This window comes from Pavona decussata, unplaced genomic scaffold (genome assembly GCF_977016875.1).
Source record: "Pavona decussata unplaced genomic scaffold, jaPavDecu1.1 SCAFFOLD_223, whole genome shotgun sequence".
NCBI lineage: Eukaryota > Metazoa > Cnidaria > Anthozoa > Scleractinia > Agariciidae > Pavona > Pavona decussata.
Genome location: NW_028145628.1, coordinates 1,841,703 through 1,861,199, shown reverse-complemented (window position 1 = coordinate 1,861,199; position 19,497 = coordinate 1,841,703). Strand labels below are relative to the sequence as shown.

Sequence of the window (19,497 nt, the reverse complement as noted above, 5' to 3'; positions counted from 1 at the left end):
TCATTTGAATGGTCACCTTTTAAGATTTTATTCACAGGCTCGAAACCAAGAACCACCTGGTGCAACATAACAAGCAGCACCACAGGAAAGTACCGCTCAGTAGCTTTCATTTGAATGGTCACACTTTAAGATTTTATCCACAGACTCGAAACCAAGAACCACCTTGTGCAACATAACAACCAGCACCACAGGAACGTACTGCTCAGTAGATTTCATTTGAACGGTCGCACTTTGTGGTTTCATCCACAGATTCAAAACTAAGAACCATCCCACCAGGACTGGCCTTTACATGCCAAGAAAAAAAGGGACTTTTGGGGGGTTATGTCATGGACTGTTGGACTTTTCTGGGGTTTTGCCATTTTATACAAAAAGAAAAGGGACTTTTGGGGTTATGTGCTGGACCTTTTTGTGTTCAGGTTTAGAATGGGAAAGCTAACATTTTTGAACTCTAATAATTTGGCATCATTCCCACCTCCCCGTTATAAATATAGCTGAGTACCCACCTACCTCCCCTCCCCTCCACTAGAAGCTGTAACACAGGTCTTTTGACATGTTTCTCTTATCATTGCATGTTGCTTTGGTAGAAAGTTGATGAAGAGTGTTTCATAAAGTACTATTCCTGGGGGGCAACTCCTAATGTAAGCTATATAGGTAGGTGCAGAGCCAAAGGGTATGGTTTTTGAACCGTTTTGGACTGAAATATTTCATGGCTTTTGACTATTTTGGTCTGGAAGTCAAAAAACGGGTACAGATGTTGCTGAAACGGGTATGGATCTTAGAGACAGGGTCTGAAAATGGATATGAAATTGTGAAAAAAGGGTATAAACACCATCTTTTGATGGATATTGGGCAGACTTGGTCACTAGCAAGGGTTTTTGCGTCAGTTGGAATTAAAATATGGGGCTTTGTTATTGAAAAGAAATTATGCACCATTTAACATACAATGGCTCTGCTCTGAACCTTTAAATTGACCAAGGGGAACAGATCTGCGCAGAGGGAACGTTAAAACAGGTTTAAAAAGAGAAAAAGCCTACCAACTTGTCTTTTCTGATTTACTTTTTAGTTTTCTTCACAGATTTCTCTTTAGCCAGTTCTTTGATTCACCTGTTTTGACTTCTATCTACGTCATGATTACAAATCAAAACACAAGGAAAATGTTCTCAAAGAATTGTTTATTTCCAACTGTTACCAACACTAATCAACACTCAGCTTCAATAAAAAGTTTAAACTGTCTAATCTAGAGCAGCCGCCCCTGAAATAATCTCAATCAACTCCTTTGTGATGACAGCTTGACGTGTTCGGTTGTATGTGAGTGTCAACTTGTCAATCATTTCACCTGTGGAAATACAACACATGGTTTGAAAAGCTCATTCTTACTCCAAAATAAGACAACTTGAAACAAGGGCTATTGTCAATTTTTACTCATAATACTGCAATTTGTCTTGTGATTATGTTACAAATGGTGGATTCGAAGCATCTCAAAGCCATATGCCCTGAAGAAAAACAAATGGTTTTTTACTGCCTGTGACTTCTTTCTCAGTTGTTCAAAAATTCATAGTGATGCAACTGACTATAAGGTAACAGCTGAGGCAGCTGACCCATGTTGCGTGGGTTCAGACATACACAGAGCAGGGTGCTGTCTCATTTGCTTGACTAGGAAATAACTGCCAAGTTATAATTAGACAAGGAGTATGATTGTAGTAACATACCAGCATTTTTGCTAGCACTGTCCATGGCTGTCATGCGTGAACTCTGCTCGCTGCAGGCTCCTTCCTTCATGCCGTAAAACAGAAGACTAGCAAGAGAAAACTCTGAGTAGCTCTGTATTACATCCGAATCAAGATCATCATACGTGCTGAGCACATCTGAAAGCAAAATTTCAAGATATTAGATGAATACACATCAGTTGAATGAAGAATGCAGTTTGGTTATGAAAAAGGAATACAATAATAACTCGATTTCTTGCCTCCGGTGCTAATTTACTTCCAGCAGCTGAGGGTAGGGTGTTTATAATATCTGAGAGGAGGCAATTATTATTACAGATGGGGTAAATTTGGGGGTCAGGGATGGCATAGTGGTAAGAGCACTTGCCTCCCACCATTGTAGCCCAGGTTCCATTCCATGACTCTGTGTCATATGTGGATAGAGTTTGTTCTTGGTTCTCATCCTTGCTCTGAGAGGTTTTTCTCTGGGTACTCCAGTTTCCCCCTCTTCACAAAAACCAACATTTCCAAATTCCAATTTTATCAGGATTATTGTGAATCACGATATCATGAGCCTCTGGCTTTGGAGATTGCACAAGCACTCCCCATATTATTGACAATTGCTTCACTTTACTTACTTTACTTATTTATTATTTTTGACATTAACGCTGGAGTGCATTAAAACACTTTGAAGAACAATAATAGAAATACAATACAAACAACAGTCACTGTAAAAACATGAGTTCAGATAGTCAGAAAACATTATTTTGCTTGTCTTTTCTAAAACACTGTCTTCAATATTACAAAACTTTCAGAATTCAAACAAAACAAAAATGGAAAACTAAATGACAGTAGTTGATCCTGTGATTCCATTACTGCATGGGTCACGGTTATTACTGGATTAGAGATGGATATGAACAAAATGAAACTCAAGATCCAGAGAGAACGTACAATGTACAAGACAGAAGGTGTTTATAGGAATAGGAGCACTTGTTAACAAAACAACATTCAAGGGAAATGGTCATAAGAAGGGGAATGCTTGTTGGAAGGTGGGTACTGAATTGAATTGTTACAGTATTCTTTTTTTAACTCAGCAGAAAGTAGCTCCCTTAATCCTTAACTTAAGCATCAGCGATGACCACTATATTACTTCTCCTTACAACATTGCCGTTTGATTAAACATTTACCGGTAAGTCAGTAGAATAAAGGAAATAATCATCAAAGATAAAATTCCTTGATTTTTTAGATAAAATCTTCCAACTAGTAACATAAGAAATATATGGAGGACTGTGAGTCCTGAGAATATAGATGATGATATTGTGCAGTTCCAGAAAATATCCATACTCCCCCCATGGAAGGTTTTTGTTTTGTATGCCTTTCCCCTCCCCTCCCACACACACACACTCCCCCAGAAAATTCTTGTTTAGCTTCACACTTTGCTACTAAAATTTGACTTTTAAAACCCCCCTTCCCCTAGTAATTTCTGACGACCTTCAATGGAGTGGGTATGGATTTTTTCTGTAACTGCACACTGGGGCTGAAAGGGTTAATTCTAAAGCAGGCAAGTATGTAGTATTGCATGCTATGGATTTTTTTCTGTTACTGCACACTGGGGCTAAAAGGGTTAATTCTAAAGCAGGCAAGTATGTAGTATTGCATGCTATGGATTTTTTCTGGAACTGCACACTGGGGCTGAAAGGGTTAATTCTAAAGCAGGCAAGTATGTAGTATTGCATGCTATGGATTTTTTTCTGTTACTGCACACTGGGGCTAAAAGGGTTAATTCTAAAGCATGCAAGTATGTAGTATTGCATGCTATGGATTTTTTTCTGTTACTGCACACTGGGGCTAAAAGGGTTAATTCTAAAGCAGGCAAGTATATATGTAGTATTGCATGCTATGGATTTTTTTCTGTTACTGCACACTGGGGCTAAAAGGGTTAATTCTAAAGCAGGCAAGTATGTAGTATTGCATGCTATGGATTTTTTCTGGAACTGCACACTGGGGCTGAAAGGGTTAATTCTAAAGCAGGCAAGTATATATGTAGTATTGCATGCTATGGATTTTTTTCTGGAACTGCGCACTGGGGCTGAAAGGGTTAATTCTAAAGCAGGCAAGTATGTAGTATTGCATGCTATGGATTTTTTTCTGGAACTGCACACTGGGGCTGAAAGGGTTAATTCTGACACAGGCAAGTATGTAGTATTGTACTAAGAAACTGACCTCCTGAAGCGGCATTTAGGGTGTCAAATGAGAGAAGAGGCTTGGTGAGCGTGTTGTATGACACCACAGACCTACAGAAAAAATAACAAATCAACACATCTGTGGTTTCCAAGCACAATATATGCAGTGAATAAACATTTCATCATAGTGCATCATCTTACAACAGAAAAAGTCAAGGAAAGCTCAGCTGTAATGAACATGACAGAAGGCTGAAATTAGCACAACACAGAAACTCAAGGTTATATTGTACATGTATTGAGGGTTAAACTTCACATCTCATGCAACAATGTTCAGCCATATAAATTACTTTAACTTGCCTTTTTTTATATATATTTTATATTTTCCGCAATAATTATAAAGGAAGTTGACTGTAACTTGTTTTGATCATAGAGCAATTTCCTATTGAGTGTCTTAAAACCAAAACCAAAGTAATTACTCTGGCCAATCGCAACAGATGTAAACAACACCATGAGCCGATCAGAATTCTAAGCAAATACATGTAATTGGCCCCAAATGTAGGAAAACGCATGCGGCGAAAACACAATTGGTTTTGGTTTGGCTATTTCCAATTGGTTGAGAAAGTGGCTTAAGTTTTCTTAACCAATCACAGACCATAGCAATGCAAATGCAAAATTACTTTCCACACTGAATCGAAAACAGCTCTACATGTATGTTAAGAATTTGCATTATAGTGTTTTATCAACAAGAGCTCCTTTGTAGCTAGCACAACATGAACTGTGTATCTTATGTGTCTCTGTTTTAGCCTTGAGGCGAACTAGAGTAATACTGAGCAAAATTAAATACTGGAAGAGAGCTTGTTTAAGTAGTTGTTTTGTTGGTTTTTGACGACTAGATATAGGAATATCATTCCAGTAATAGCATCCAATAATAGGATTCAGATGCTGTAGGGAAGTAATTCGAGTGGCATAACTATGTTGCTCAGGTACTAGGGTCAGGGTGAAATTGGAAGGCTTTCCATCTTCATCATAAAAAAGTTGACAGCTATAAAATTTAATGACGTCAGGAAGCTTGTTGTCCTTGATGAACCTAAACATGAGTTTGACCTTACTTGAACCAGTTGTAGTACATCTCTCCCATGGCAAACTGAAATCCACCGTCTAAGATCTCCTGCGCTATAAATGTAGCTTCGCAAAACTGAGGTGGCTTTTTGCCAATTTCTGAAAAACTCATCAGCAAGTTGTCGGCTGTGAAAAAAAAAAAAATCAATCAATTTCTGTTGTTCTTAATAGGTTACAAAGACATGGGCAACAGTGCAACTCAATTTTACTGGCAATTTTATCAATTTTATTCCTAAGTACATGTGCAAGTTTGTATTCTGTATATACAAGCGTGAAGCAAAAACGTTACAACAATAGTTAAAATTTCCACTGCTTAGTTGGTTCACCGTAGGGTGCCAGTTTACAGACATTCTTTACTGGCTTTTGCCATGACATCTACATGTGATAAGACATTTACGTGATAAAATAAGTTGAATAACCATATAGACTTGATACTTCTGTGTCCAATCTGAGGACACAGAAGGGCCAATAAGAAATTGTAACTACTTGCTGTTTGCTTTCCTGAGTTTTAGTTTTGAATGAGTAAGACTACAACTTTGTATTGAACCTAAATTAACACCTATGTCGCAAATGGAGGTTGGGTGCCCAGGAGCCAGGGGCTGGTACCGCCAACCCAAACCCAGGTAGGCAGAACACCCCATAAGCCTGCCCTACCCACAACCTAGCGACCAGCCCCGCCCGCAACCCAGCCCCAACCCTGGCACCCGTCACACTGAGACTAGGAGCTCAGTGGAAAAATAATAAGTATATAAGACAACGAACTAACCCTAACCCTATCCAACCCCCAACAAATCCCAAGCAATAACAAGGTAACACTACCGGGAGGGAAGGCAGGGAAAGAAAAGCCCCTGAAAACGCGATAAACTAGCCACGCCACGAAAAACGCTGAGTAGAGTAAATTTCCGAGCACGTGCAAAGGAGCACGCCTAAACTGCAAGAGAATACCGCTGGCCACGCAACTGCCTGCAGACCTGAACCAGGCCCCAACAGTAATGTAACAACAAAGGCCCAAACGCTAATGTGCCACCCGTGCTCAAACTATACGCCAATAAACGCTAATGCCTCCCTATGCCACCAATAAGCAAACTTGCTCCAAGTCGTTAACTAAGTTAAATTACATTTAATCCCATATAAATCAGAATTGCTGTTTGCTGGAGGCCAGCTAGAAAGTTGGAACAACAGGTCCTGGTTGTTCAAAGAGCTAATAACTCTATCCATCTGATAAATCACTATCCAGCGGAAAAAATATATTTTAACTAATACATTTTCTCTGATGGATAGCAACTTAATCGCTGGATACAGTTATCCACTCTATGAACAATTAGTACCAGAGCTGTAAATAACACTCAGATATCAGCCAATATCTACTACAACTTACACAAACGTACTGTATCAGGCAAAATCCCAACTTTGATGAGAAATAACATCTAGTGAACCATGTTTAAATATCAGTGACCATATAGTTCTGTGAATTACTTAAAATTTCCCTTGACTTCATCCAAACAGTAAGAGATATGCCCTTAATTCCCCCAGGGTAACGCAAAACAAATAACAAATAAAACAGAGATTCCTTTGTTGGCTGAGAGAGAAGTTTATTCGCGAAGCTAGCAAATCTAAAGTAACATACAAATCGCTGAATAAACCTCTCTGACCCGCCAAAAACCAAACCCCCAAAGGAAGATCAATAAAAACTAGCTTAAAACTTGACGCATACGATAGGCTAGCCGCAGCTTGGACGCCATGGACATCTCTAAATAAGACTTGTAAGCGTCAGAGGCCCAGTCCCCATAAACTTGGATGATTTCCCCTGAAACACCTAAACGAAAAGCCCAAGAAGCGGCCCCCCGTCGAAATGAGTGACCCCGAAACGTGCGATAATCCGGAATACCTGCCTGACGAAGAAGGTCCCGAAAAAAGGAAACAAATTGCGATTTTGTAACAGAAACGGTGTGACCGGCCTTTGTGGGGAGTAAAAAGGCGGGAGACTGAGGGGGGGGGCAGGTACGAGAGAACACATAAGCTCGTACATCTGCACTGGGCAGAGAGGGGACTGAGGCATACGCAGTAATGGTAACAAAAGACGCCTTTTCCCGAACGTATGCTTAAATAAAACTACTAGACCTGTAGAAGTAGGTACAATGTCCCTTCGACACAAATGCATAGAAGGTTGAAAAGACGAAACAGTGCTAGGAACTATGTTCGAAACTCTAGCTAGTAAGAAAAACGTACAAAGGAAAGCGGACATAAAAGTGACCTCCACTGGGTTTGTGAAATCTACTAATGATACTAACTGCAACAAATTATCTGGGGTGACTGGAGGCGCCCTATTAGGCACATGCTGCGCCAGACGGTCTAATCCCCTTAAGAGAATCGTCAATTCATAACTTTTAAAAACGGTAATGTCCTCGCCAGCTAAAAGATGGAGAAGTTTAACTCCACTAAGATAATTCCGCACAGAAGCTGGTATCATGCTGCGGCTTAGAAACTGGCAATATAATGCAAGAGTCTCGAGGCTGGCGGGCATAGGAGTCAATTGAAAATAACTACAAAACAGTAAAAAGGCCCGCCATTGAGTCTGATGATTTTTGTGCGTTCCTGCGGCAAAGGCCGCTCGACGAGTCTCCTGCAAGCCACGTCGAAGAACACGGAGATGGTGCTCTGCAAAAGAAAACAATTAAAGGGCGTCATCAAACTTGAAAATGTCCGGAGGAAGATGCACCAAAGTAAGGTTAGAGAGAGACTGTTCCCGTAAGAGCGTGGAGCGATAATAATCGGAAATATGCCAACGCGACAGGTGGTCCGCGGTGCGATTAGCTTGAGAAGAGAGATGGACCGCGCGCAATTCAAACTCCCCCTGGGCTGACTGCAACCAGATTTCGCGCAAACAGGTCGCCAGGACGATATCCCTAGTACGACCCGTGTTAATAACCGAAACCACGGCTTCATTATCGCAGAAAAGCTGAATGCGGCGACCGTGCCAACGTTGACCCCATAAACGCACAGCGACCATCACAGTAAGAAGCTCGAGATGATGAATTGCGGAACAAATTGAAGATACAAAACTTGGAAAAGGAGAATGAAAGTACTCGGTAGAAGACAACCCACCACACCCACTTAAACAGGCATCGGTGGCGAAAACTTCATCAGGCGCCGACCAGGGGGATGTGGGGATCACCGAGACGCCATCGTAAAGTGGAAGAAAAAGTTGCCACCAACGAATATCCTTTCGAAATTCAGCTGTTAAACGGACATGATGGGTGGGAGACTGGATCGAACGAAGTACATCAAGAATACGTGAAACAAAGATCCGGCTTTGACGAACGCACTTAGCCACAAACATAAGTTTCCCTACTAGCGATTGCAAGGCAGTTTTCGTACAAGACTTGCGGATACGCCAACTCGCTAATAAAGAAGTTATCTCCGCCAGTCGGGAAGGGGGCACAGACATCGTCATATTTACAGTGTCAAATTGTACTCCGAGACAAGAGACTACCGTACCGGGAGGAATGGCTTTGGCGGATGATTCAGTCAAGCCCAGCCGAGACAAAAGGCCCCCGAGAAAATCATACGAGTCCCGTGCAAGATCCTTGGGAGCCACCCCCATGAAATCATCTAAGTAATTGAGAACGTCGAACCCAGATTACGAACAAAGAAAACAAACGGCGGACGTTATGCGCTGACAAGCCATTGCGGAAGAACGAAGACCCATCGGCAATACCGTGTCAAAGTACAAGAGATCCTCCCAACGATAACCCAATAACGGATAATCAAAGGGGTCAACAGGAAATTGACGGTAAGCCCGGCGAAGATCACGCTTGAAAATGTGACATCCGACACCGTGCTTGACCACGAGCTCCGCGATATGATCGACCGTAGGATAGCACAAATGAAAAAGCTGCCCATCGTATTCGTCACAAGAAATTCCTGCATTAACGGACGAACCAGAAGGCCAACTTAAATCGAGAATAATTCTGCGTTCTGCACCATCACCCTTCGGGACAGAGTTCAAAGGAGAAAGTGCCATTTGGCCGGTAGAAAACGGGATCTCTGAAAACGGACCAGCTATCGCTCCGACCGAAATTTCGTCTCGGAGATAGGTCGACACAGCCGTAGGATAATTCAACGCACCACGGTGAGTTCGTGGAAAACCGCATGTGGCATAGTCTTAATTCACGGGCCACCCATAGCGCAAATACTCGCAAATAATATTATCATGATAATCAACTAACAGATCATCCCATGTGTCAAGGCGTAAATGAGTAAAAATAGGGATACGGCGACACTTGTAATTAGGCAATCCAGTGAACGCGACGGCTTCATGTAAGAAAACGAAATAATTAAGAGGGTCGGGGGAAGCTAGTGTGAATCTATCGCTGGGACTTGAATCAGTAGAAAACACACAGTCACGAGTGGAAATGTCAAAAGCATTACCTTCCAGAACAGACTGAACATTAACGTCGCACGGCGATTGAAGATCTTCAGAAGAAGCAAAAACCACAGTGTCACACATAGTATTCTGATGATTGACATAATCAGGAACACTCACAGAGTCACGAGTTGTGTGGTTGTCATGAAAAGAAACCACAAAGTCACGATTGGAGATTTCATAAAACTGATCCCCGGGAATAACTGAACGCGGCACAAAGTCACGATTTGTGTCGACACGGGTGTTCTGGTGATTGTCACAAACCGGAACACTCACAGAGTCAAGAGGAGGCTTGTTGTCATGAATGGAAACCGCAAAGTCACGATTTGAGGTTCCAGAAAAGTGCACAAAGTCACGATTTGTGGCAACACGGGTGTTCTGACGGTCATCATAATCAGTAACACTCACAGAGTCATGAGATGCATTGTTGTCATGGAGAGAAACCGCAAATTGAAGATTTGAGATTCCAAAAAATTGGTCCCCGGAAAAAGGGGAATGCGGCACAAAGTCACGAGCTGTTGCAGGAAACGTCACAGGGTCAAGGGTAGCATTAACAGAAGCGTGATCTTCACATAAAGACACTCCAAAGTCATGTTGTGGAGAATCGAAAGGGGTAACCCCTCGAAAGGGGGAACCCACAAAGTCACGAAGTCCAGTGCTTATCTCTCCGCAATCCGATGAGATCGCAACATCAAAGAGGGAGATATCAACATTGATAACGTCAAAAACAGGAATAGTGTGAACCTGACAGTCACGAAAAGAAAACTCACGAATCCCCGAATCAGTAAATGAGCGATCCAAAACTGCGGAATCCATAGCACGAAAACTGTTATCACAAACGGATCCATCAATAGAAAATAAAGAGCGGTCATCCTGAGAACCACACAGGCGGTAAACGGTGAAATCAAAAGGGGATTCCTGACAACGATCATAAACCACAGAGTCATTATCCTGATCAATACACAGACAATAAGTGACTGTCTGCGAAAGGCCAAAGTTCGATGCGAGTAGTCAATGCGAAGAACCAGGAGCCCATTACCCTGGAAGAACTCAATGAAGCAGAGTTGCTCTCCTGTGCTGATTCACCAAAAGGGCAAGATGAAGAAAATTCCGGATGCCGTTCCACAGTGCGAGAACTGATCCAACACTTCGCACAAATGTGTTGTAGCCACCGCTTGGTGCCCCTGACCGAACTGTAATGATCCTTATCAGAGCGGCATTTGCCCCGTTGATAATCGCGGCAAAACAGCACAGGGTTGGATTGTACTTTTTGGCGATTTCGACTGAACATTCTTTTTGGCTTGATCGTGAAAAGAGAGCCTTTCAAGGTGATTAAAAGAGTCTCCCCAATGAATCTGACCTCGTTCTATCTCAATTAAAACGGCCGCGTGAAATCGTCGAACGGCAGCCACTCGTAATGCATGGCCAAATACATTAAGTCATACAGATGTGATATCCGCGCCGCTTTCTCTTCTTCGGATATACGAGAATTCTTAAGAATTGAACAGTAACCAGCAGTAAACTCCTCGATAGTCAAGTCATCATAAGAGACTTCCTTAGAGACATGCGTTAAACTGAGGTCGCTATGTGGCCAGATCTGAGGGTTAACGATGCGGGTAGTTATCTTAGCCGTTTTTCCAGACTTTAATTTTTTACGCCGCTTACCTCGAGCCTTAGCATCCTTGGATCTCTCGTCATCGCTGCTAAAGGAATCAACAGTTGAGGTTGACTGACCCTCGTCAGAAGAATCAGCAAGGCCAAAATGTTTCATCTTCTTGTCGACCTCCTGAGTTAATGATTCCATTTGGCGTAGATTCGCGAGACTCACCATAGGCTCGGTTTTGACAGTCTTAAAGGGAACCTTTCGATCCTTTTTGCTCACCCCTTGCCTCGCGTGAGCCGCAGTAAGGCGAGTAGGTGAATGTTCCAGCTGAAGCTTAGAGACCGCCTCATGCAACTCCTCCACCTCTTTCTTCTTGTCTTGGACAGATTTAAGCTGTTGCAAGCGTTGCAATTCGGCGGCCAAGGCAACTTTCTCGTCTTCCAAAGCCTCCAATTCTTGTTGATCTGTGGAAGCGAAATCCTTTACTTGAGGGGTAGAGCCCAGATCCAATGAAAGCTGTTCTGGTGAAGGAGAGATGCTGTTCGATCCGGAATTTAATATAGCGTAATTTACGCGAGGCTTGTTCCTTAACGTGCGTGGAATAGACATAGCTCAACAAAAGAAAATCGAATATACTTGTAAAGTAATTACTATACACAAACACAGTGATGTTACTTGCAATAATTACAAAGCCAACTAATACACGGTATCCTAAGTTATCAAGTTAAGTATACGGTTACTTGATACATTCGATAATTACAAAGATTGACGATAGATAAATAACTGATAGCGTGAGGGGTCAATTAAGCATTTTGAGAGGATCCCAAAATAGGCCCTTTCAAGCATTGTGCAGTCCTTCACAAACATACAGTACTTGTAGCCCTATCAAAATGCACTGGCCACCAGCAATTTTTTTACCTACAAAAGATTATTTGCCACTTCGTTCATCCTTAGGACTTAGAGCAGTAATTAAATCTTTCTGGTTATTACCACACTTTAGACATTTTGAAAGGGCTAACTTACAAGACAAAAAAAAAACACACACACAAAAAAAAAAACAATAAATTATTGGTTATGCCTACCATGCGTCCTCTGAAAGAGTTGTCTGGATTTTTCTCCACATGCTACAATCTTTGTGTTTTCTCCTTCTTTTTCTGCCAATGTAGCTTTCACAGCTTTGACCAAGTTAGAGTGGATTCCACCACACAAACCACGATCAGATGACAACACTACTATCAAGTTGTTTGGTTGTGTTTTTTCTGCATCACTTGGCTTGATCTCTACCTTCTCAGACAAAGCTAAAGAGAAAAAAAAAGTGAGTAGGTGATGGGGTGTTACAGAAAATTGGGTTATAAAACAAAAGCTATCTTTTGGGAAGCCTTGCCTCATCTATCGATCAATAAACTTGACCAATGAAGTTTAACAAGAGGTTCAACCACTTCTCTAGCATTCGTCTTACATCAGACATGTAAAAAGCACCACTCTCTGATTGAAGTAAAAGAGGTCCTTATTTAATTATTTTTATACTACTACACTGTACATTCTAATTGTTTTTTGCTAAACAGTAAACCAAAAAAGGTTGTTGAATGTTACATCAATAACAATAACATGCGGACCCTCAAGTTCAAGATTCAACCAACCAATACTCTTTTCACTGCCGCTAATCACTGCAGGAGACCTCTAAGAAAACAAATTTCAAGTTTGTGTGCTGTGATGGATGATTTGGATCCACATTGTCAGTTGCTGATGTTTTGGGGGTCAGCCGGTTGTCACTGTATTTACAATTGACAGCAGTAAAACATGCAAATCATCAGTTGCATTTGACGTTCAGAGTCCACGTTATTGACAGGCACAGTAAGAAAACAAAAATAATTATGGCTGTGCACTTAGACTAAACAAGAACAAATGCTTCTACTTTTATATGCTTGACTAGTACAACGTACAGAAACAAAGATTAAACAGTGCTGGTGTGTAGCACTATGTAATGGGCCCTTTGCAGCTAACAGTTACATATGGTACAAAATCCATCATGCTATGATGCAAGCTACACACTACGGCATCCAAAACAAAGAAAATTCAAATTTGACTGAATGAAGTCACTTTGTTTTGGATGTTCCATTGTATAGCTTGCATCCCAGCAAGGTGGATTATGTACCATGTGATCATTAGCTGCAAAGGGCCCATTATGCTGGGGAAAGTAACTTTAAACATTTAAGTCTTTGGGGTTGTTTCCATATTGTTTCTGAAACATCAGAAAAAATTGGGGGTAACCATACATTTTTCCAGAGATAATAAAGCTTCAAAATGGAAAAAAATGCTACATATTGCTTTGTATTTTACAGTTTTTTTGAATTATTGTTGCTTAATTGTCTCTGAAGAATGCGTGGATTCCAATAGCCCTTGCTAAAATCTGCTTTTCCCGTATGGTATGTCATAAACCGCGCAAAAATAGTGCTGTATTAGTAGGCACCATACTTAAAGATCCTCATTTTTTAAATTAGGACTAGATTCTTACTATTTCCCCCATTAAAGACTTCAGTTTGAAGAGGGTTCATATTTGCTGCTACTTGACAACTAACTTCACTGTGACCACACAGAAGAAAAGATATCCATGAGAAACTTCAGCACAGAGTCAGGGCATGCTCTGGGATACTGAAACATTGCTGTAGGGTCCTCTGTGAAATGAAGGATAATCTGTTCGCCAGGAAAAGACAATGAATCTGACAGGAAAGTGAATGAAGAGAAAAACAAAGAAAAACAAACGTACACTAAAGCTAAAAGTCAGACATTAACCATTTGATTACACCAACCTTCTCTATTGATAAGAAGCATGATTTTTTCACTCAGTACTTTGGCAACTCTACGAGAAGCTAAAACCCTCGTCACAATATTACTCTGAAAATCTGTCAACAAAAACGGAACAGAGAAAATGAGAACAGCTAAACCATAGGTACAGTCTTTGATCATTACCAACTAGGGTTATAGATTACTGAACTAAATGAACTACTGTGGTGAAATTGCTGAATACTGTATCTGGGATTTCAGACATGGGCAATTAATTTTGCCAATTTTTTCCATTTCATTGCCAGCAATGGTTAAGACTGTCCACTGTACTGCATTTATTAATATTTTGCTTCTAATATTTGTTGCATATATACTGTTTAACTTATTCTTTGAATTGTAAAGTGCTTTACACGTAAAATAATTTATGTACATTTAAGCACTATAGAAATTATTTTATTATTTAATATCTATATTGAAGGAAATTGTTTATTAAAAGTAGTCAATATTGACACCCCCCACCCCCTCCCAGAGAAGGGATTTGAAATCCCAGGGAGGCCCTCAAAGGCTAAAATATTTAAAGGAAAGTATGAAGGTAATTGGAATTTCCAAAGGGGTGGGAGCGGGGGCGTGGAAAGGACATTTTCTGGAACTACTCAATAGCACATACATTCTGGGTGTACGATGTTAAATGGCAGGGGTTTTTTTTATAATATGTCATACCTACAAAGTGTTGGTTGAATGCAAGGACGAGAGGAACAAATGTGTCCACCAGTTGTTCACCTTTATCATCATCTGCTGTGCTTTCAATGGATTCAATAAGAAAATCCACAAATGAATGATCAATCTGATCTGTTTACAGAACAAAAAAAAAAAGAATATACAGTCGAACCTGTATTAAGCGGCCCTGTATTAAGCGGTCACCCTCTATTAAGCGGTCAGTTGTCAAAGTCCCGAAAATTACTTCCCTAATTACTGTAATTTTGACCTCTTTTAAGAGGTCACCTCTATTAAGCGGTCGCGGTCACCCTTTGCTAAGTCCCGACGAGCTGTTTCAATTGTCTTGACCTGTATTAAACGGCCACTTTGTAAAAGGAAACCACTCAAATACTACAGTAGTTCATACAAGTACAAATAGCACACCAGGTAATTGATTTCCTTGCTTATTTTCACAAATCATTAAATCGCCGAATACATTACTCGAACATTACTGGTCAAAAGTCTTGTCATCATTGCGGATCGAATTCTTCTTTCGTTAATTTCTGTTTAAGCCAGTTGCACGAGAAGTCATCCCAGTTTAACGGACACCAGGAACTTTCTCTGGCATTAAGCAAAGTGAATGGCATACTTAACGATATTAAACTACGGAAACCTAAACAACAGACATTGATATCTAATTATTTTTTAAATCTTCTAAGGACAAATAGATTTAAAAGACAAGACTCAAAAGATTAGGAGTATGTCTTTTTCTAACGACCGGCTGTAATACCGGCCGTATCAACTTGACGTTACTGTTTTGTTAGTCCCTTTCTATGTTCTATTTTTCTCAAACCATGTTATTGTTGCAGTTACTTTTAACCGAGTGAGTGATTTTTGAACGCTTTTACGCATAAGCTGTTTACTACATAATATAAAATGGCATTTTCACCGTGTTCTGACCTGTATTTTGTACAACCTGTATTAAGCGGTAAACCTGTATTAAGCGGTCACATAGCCATTCCCCGAGGGTGACCGCTTAATACAGGTTTGACTGTACTTATAAGTTTTATACGATTGACTACATGTATGTTCCAGAATAAGAATAAGTGGAATAGCTGAGCACTAGATTTCTCTTTTTAAGTGACTTTGGGAGGACATTTCTGCAAACTTTTTCAAACACATAATAATGATTTATTCAAAAGGACAGTGCCTACTAATACAGAAGTATTTTTGTGCGGTTTATGACTATGCGGGAAAAGCAGATCTTAGCAAGGGCTAAGGAAATCCAATTTTCATTTTGGATACCAAGAGCACTTGCTAAGTTCTTGACTACTTTCTCCGCTTAGTTTTAAACCGTGCAAAAATATCTCCGTATTAGTAGGCACCACCCATAGGAAACTTGAGTATCTCCAGATGCGTAAAACGTATGCGCAGTAGCAAAAGTAGGCACCGTCCTTAAGAGCAACTATGTCACTACTCCAACCAGTAACTCTTAACACCTCTTAAAAGGGATTTCTTTTTATCTCTGCATGTATTCCTATTCCGGAATAGGATCAATGGCATATCTTTGTTCACAGAGGTCTCAAATATGCATACCTGACAGGCTGTAGTGCATTTTAGATCCCTTTATTGTTTTAGCTAATAGATTCACTGGCTTTTTTGCCTGTGGACTTCAATTCCTTCAAGAAATGTTGCCCCCATGTTTGATCTGTTGCTTTACGCTTTGTTTGAAATAAAAGCCTATGATGATGGACAAGATTTCTGTTTTATCACAAAATGAAGTGCAAAGCAGTGGATAAAACATTTGAGCAACACTTCCCAAGCTAAAACAACAAAAAGCTATCTCAAATTATGCACTAAAGGTTGGTTATGTAACAAACCTTTCAATAATGATACGTCAAGTACTGTACTTTAAATATTATAACTGCTGACAGGCTACTTCAACTTATTCCTCATTAATCCACTTAACCCTTTCCCGTCCGAGGGAAATGGCGAATTTTTCTAAATCGCTAACTATGAACTGGGAGACCACATGTGATATACCATTTAAAAGGTATTTTCTGGGGTGTGCTATAAATCACACAAACAGAGATGGAGGAGGTCACATATTAGAGTGAGAAAAGTCCAAAACGAAAGAAGAAAAACATTGAAAATTTTCTTATTCGTTGTACATACTGGGTATCCCCCTAAACTATAGCTTATTTAATGTACAGCTCTCAGTGCTTTGCTTGTTGTAAGATATCAACTGGACCCTTAAAGTACAAAGGAAAAAAAATCCAAAAGTTTGAGGGGTGGTAAATCAAGTCTCATATAGGAGGGGGGCATGATTTTATGCCTTCAATTTATAGATCTTATAAAGATCTTTTGGTTGTGCAAATTGCACACAAATTGACCAAATACTGAGCTCATAATTGCATCTTGTGCCATATGGCACTCTTGGGCGGGAAAGGGTTAAGAACAGTGCCTCTAGATACAGATGATTGTATTTTTTTCAGCTTCTCACTATGTGGGAAAACCAGACCTTAGCAAGGCCTATTGAAATCTAAAAAGAAAACAGTAGCCGTGCATCTTTCAAAAACAACAAAATATATTGTTGTGACTGTATTTAAAATGCTTTTTAGAAAATTATTAGATATTCTAAAAAGAATGTAAATCAATTTTTCTCCAAATTGAAGCTCAATAATTGTTATCTCTGAAAAACGCATAAAAACCTCTAATTTTCTTTTTGGATTCCAACAATCTTTGCTAAGATATGTTTGTTCTACATAGTAACAAACTGTGCAAAAACATCTTTGTTTTAGTAAGCAACAACCTTAAGAAACCCAAAGACAACCTCAATGTATAATTCAATACTATGATCAGCAAACCATGTATATGACACTACAAAAGACTGCCTTACCATACAGAGTAAATGGAACAGATTCTCCAGTTGAAAATACCATAGTCAACAACAGAGCACAGCGGCACTGCATCACAGGATCTGTAATATTAAGCATCGCACACAGTGAAACCTGAGTGTTACTGGGGTTAATCACTATTATTCACAACCTACTGATGGTTTGCATGTGATGTCATGTTGGTGTACAGGAACAATAAGACTTTTCTCTTTGGGGAGTTATCTTCCTTTATTTTCTACACCAACATGGCGGCAATGCAAACCACCTATTGCTGGCCCCATGGGTATGGCTATTGAGCTGTTTTGGTTTGAAATTTAGTCATAGGTTTTGCAATTTTGAACTGAAAATGATCTCTTCTAATTGAAGGGCTGGGAGCACACCTGACCTAATGACATTTCAGATCACGTTTTGTTTTTTGTTTTTTAGATTAGATTCACCAGAGTTTTTACATGCAACCTTGAATTCCTTCAGGAAATGTTGCTGCAATCTTTAATGAAAATCTTGCCCATAATCATAGATTTTTATTGCAAACAAAGCGCAAAGCAACGGTAAGAAACAAACAAACAAACAAAAAGCAATCTGAAATGCAACATAGGTCTGTTATGCTCTCAGCCCTTCAATTATTATTATATTAATAGTGACATGAAAAAAAGGAGAAAAAAAAGGAGCCAAAAGACTTCATTTCCCAGTATACAGTGTGGATGATTACAGCTTCACATACAGAATCTTCAGGCCTGAAAACAGCTTATAATTGATTTTAGAGCCCAGTCGTGGCTCAAGGTTTTGATTAAAAGTGAGGATCACTAAAATATAATTGTCCTAAACACTCCTTACCATTTTTTCTATTCACGATGTCCATAGCCAGCTCTGTAGGTAGAAAAGAACACAACAGCTGGGACAGAATCTCCTTCTCTAAGCCACACATGCATCCAAAAATCTCAACCAACTGTTGACGCTGCAGTGTGCGTCTTTCTTCCTATATTTATAAAAACTATGTGGATTAGAGCTCTATTCTACAGTTCCCTGCTGTTAAAGGCCTCTTTTACGTTGTATTCGCTGAACTGATGGGCGCGATGAAAAGAGACCTCTGCCCTGGGTCGTGACAGACTTTCATTCAACCGCCATTTCGACCCAGGGCAGTGGTCTCTTTTCCTCATGCCCGTCAGTTCAGAGAATACAATGGATAAGAGGCCTCTGCTAGCAGGGAACACTACAGAAGAGATGTGCATGATTGAATGCAAGAAGTGAAAACTGTTGTGACCCTAACGAGATATCACAATCAGGAATCAACAGTAGTCCACTTCATCCTCTCATCATCATCATCATCATCATCATCATCATCATCATCATCCTCACCATAAACTTCATCACCATCACCATCACAATCATTACCAACATCAGCAAAACCATCACCAATACTACTACTGATCATAACCTTTATCTGTTACTCAATACTGACTCATGGAAAGCATTTTGTGCATAACAGCAAAACCAAGTCATCTACTGCTAACAATGCAAACAAATAAAAATAAACTTTGTTTTAACGAGGGTGACACTTAACAGTCTAACGACTGACAAACCTGTGGCCCTCAGATTCCAGATTGAATTGGAATTTGGAAATGTTGGTTTTTTGTGGAGGGAGGAAAACTGGAGAAAAACCCTCGGAACAAGGACGAGAACCAACAACAAACTCAACCCATGTATGATGTCGAGTCCGGAAATGCTATAACTAGGAAAAAATATATATGACTGAGAAATTTTCGTGTCGCAAATATGAAAATATGCATACAGAATGTAACGACAACATGAACAACTGCGAAATCAAATAACAAGACATTCATAACAATGGCAGAGTGAAGCACCTGGGTAGAACACTTACCATTTGAAAGTAAACAACAGGCATGTTGATGTATTCATAGTCATCCTGCCTCAATACTGCTCGACACACAGCTGGATCAGCATCCAGCTACAATGAAATGTATAACTTGAATATTAAATAACTACATATATAAACAAACAAACATGTGAAACTTAACCTTTAAAATTATAGACACAAATTGAAGAGCTGAGAGCATAACTGACCTAT

At 40.0% G+C, this 19,497-nt stretch overlaps 3 protein-coding genes and 1 pseudogene across 3 annotated transcripts in view; 1 reads left to right on the top strand and 3 right to left on the bottom strand.

Moving 5' to 3' along the window:
- Nucleotides 1–19,497, top strand: part of LOC146459084 (uncharacterized) — a 275,459-nt gene that overhangs the window by 161,777 nt on the left and 94,185 nt on the right. The window lies entirely within an intron of this gene.
- On the bottom strand, nucleotides 1,156–13,624 carry LOC146459090 (ATP synthase subunit gamma, mitochondrial-like). The gene is made up of 6 exons (XM_085090017.1): nucleotides 13,550–13,624; nucleotides 12,117–12,332; nucleotides 4,996–5,131; nucleotides 3,927–3,997; nucleotides 1,710–1,865; nucleotides 1,156–1,336 (listed from the first exon to the last, which is right to left on the bottom strand). The coding sequence occupies exons 1-6, from the start codon at nucleotides 13,587–13,589 to the stop codon at nucleotides 1,233–1,235; spliced, it is 723 nt and encodes a 240-aa protein (XP_084946143.1). The 5' UTR covers nucleotides 13,590–13,624; the 3' UTR covers nucleotides 1,156–1,232.
- On the bottom strand, nucleotides 7,680–10,247 carry LOC146459091 (uncharacterized; annotated as a pseudogene).
- On the bottom strand, nucleotides 13,615–19,376 carry LOC146459089 (NCK-interacting protein with SH3 domain-like). Its single transcript, XM_085089713.1, has 5 exons — nucleotides 19,291–19,376; nucleotides 17,414–17,494; nucleotides 14,539–14,667; nucleotides 13,845–13,937; nucleotides 13,615–13,709 (listed from the first exon to the last, which is right to left on the bottom strand). Exons 2-5 carry the CDS (start codon nucleotides 17,484–17,486, stop codon nucleotides 13,615–13,617), a joined length of 390 nt encoding a protein of 129 aa, XP_084945839.1. The 5' UTR covers nucleotides 17,487–17,494; nucleotides 19,291–19,376.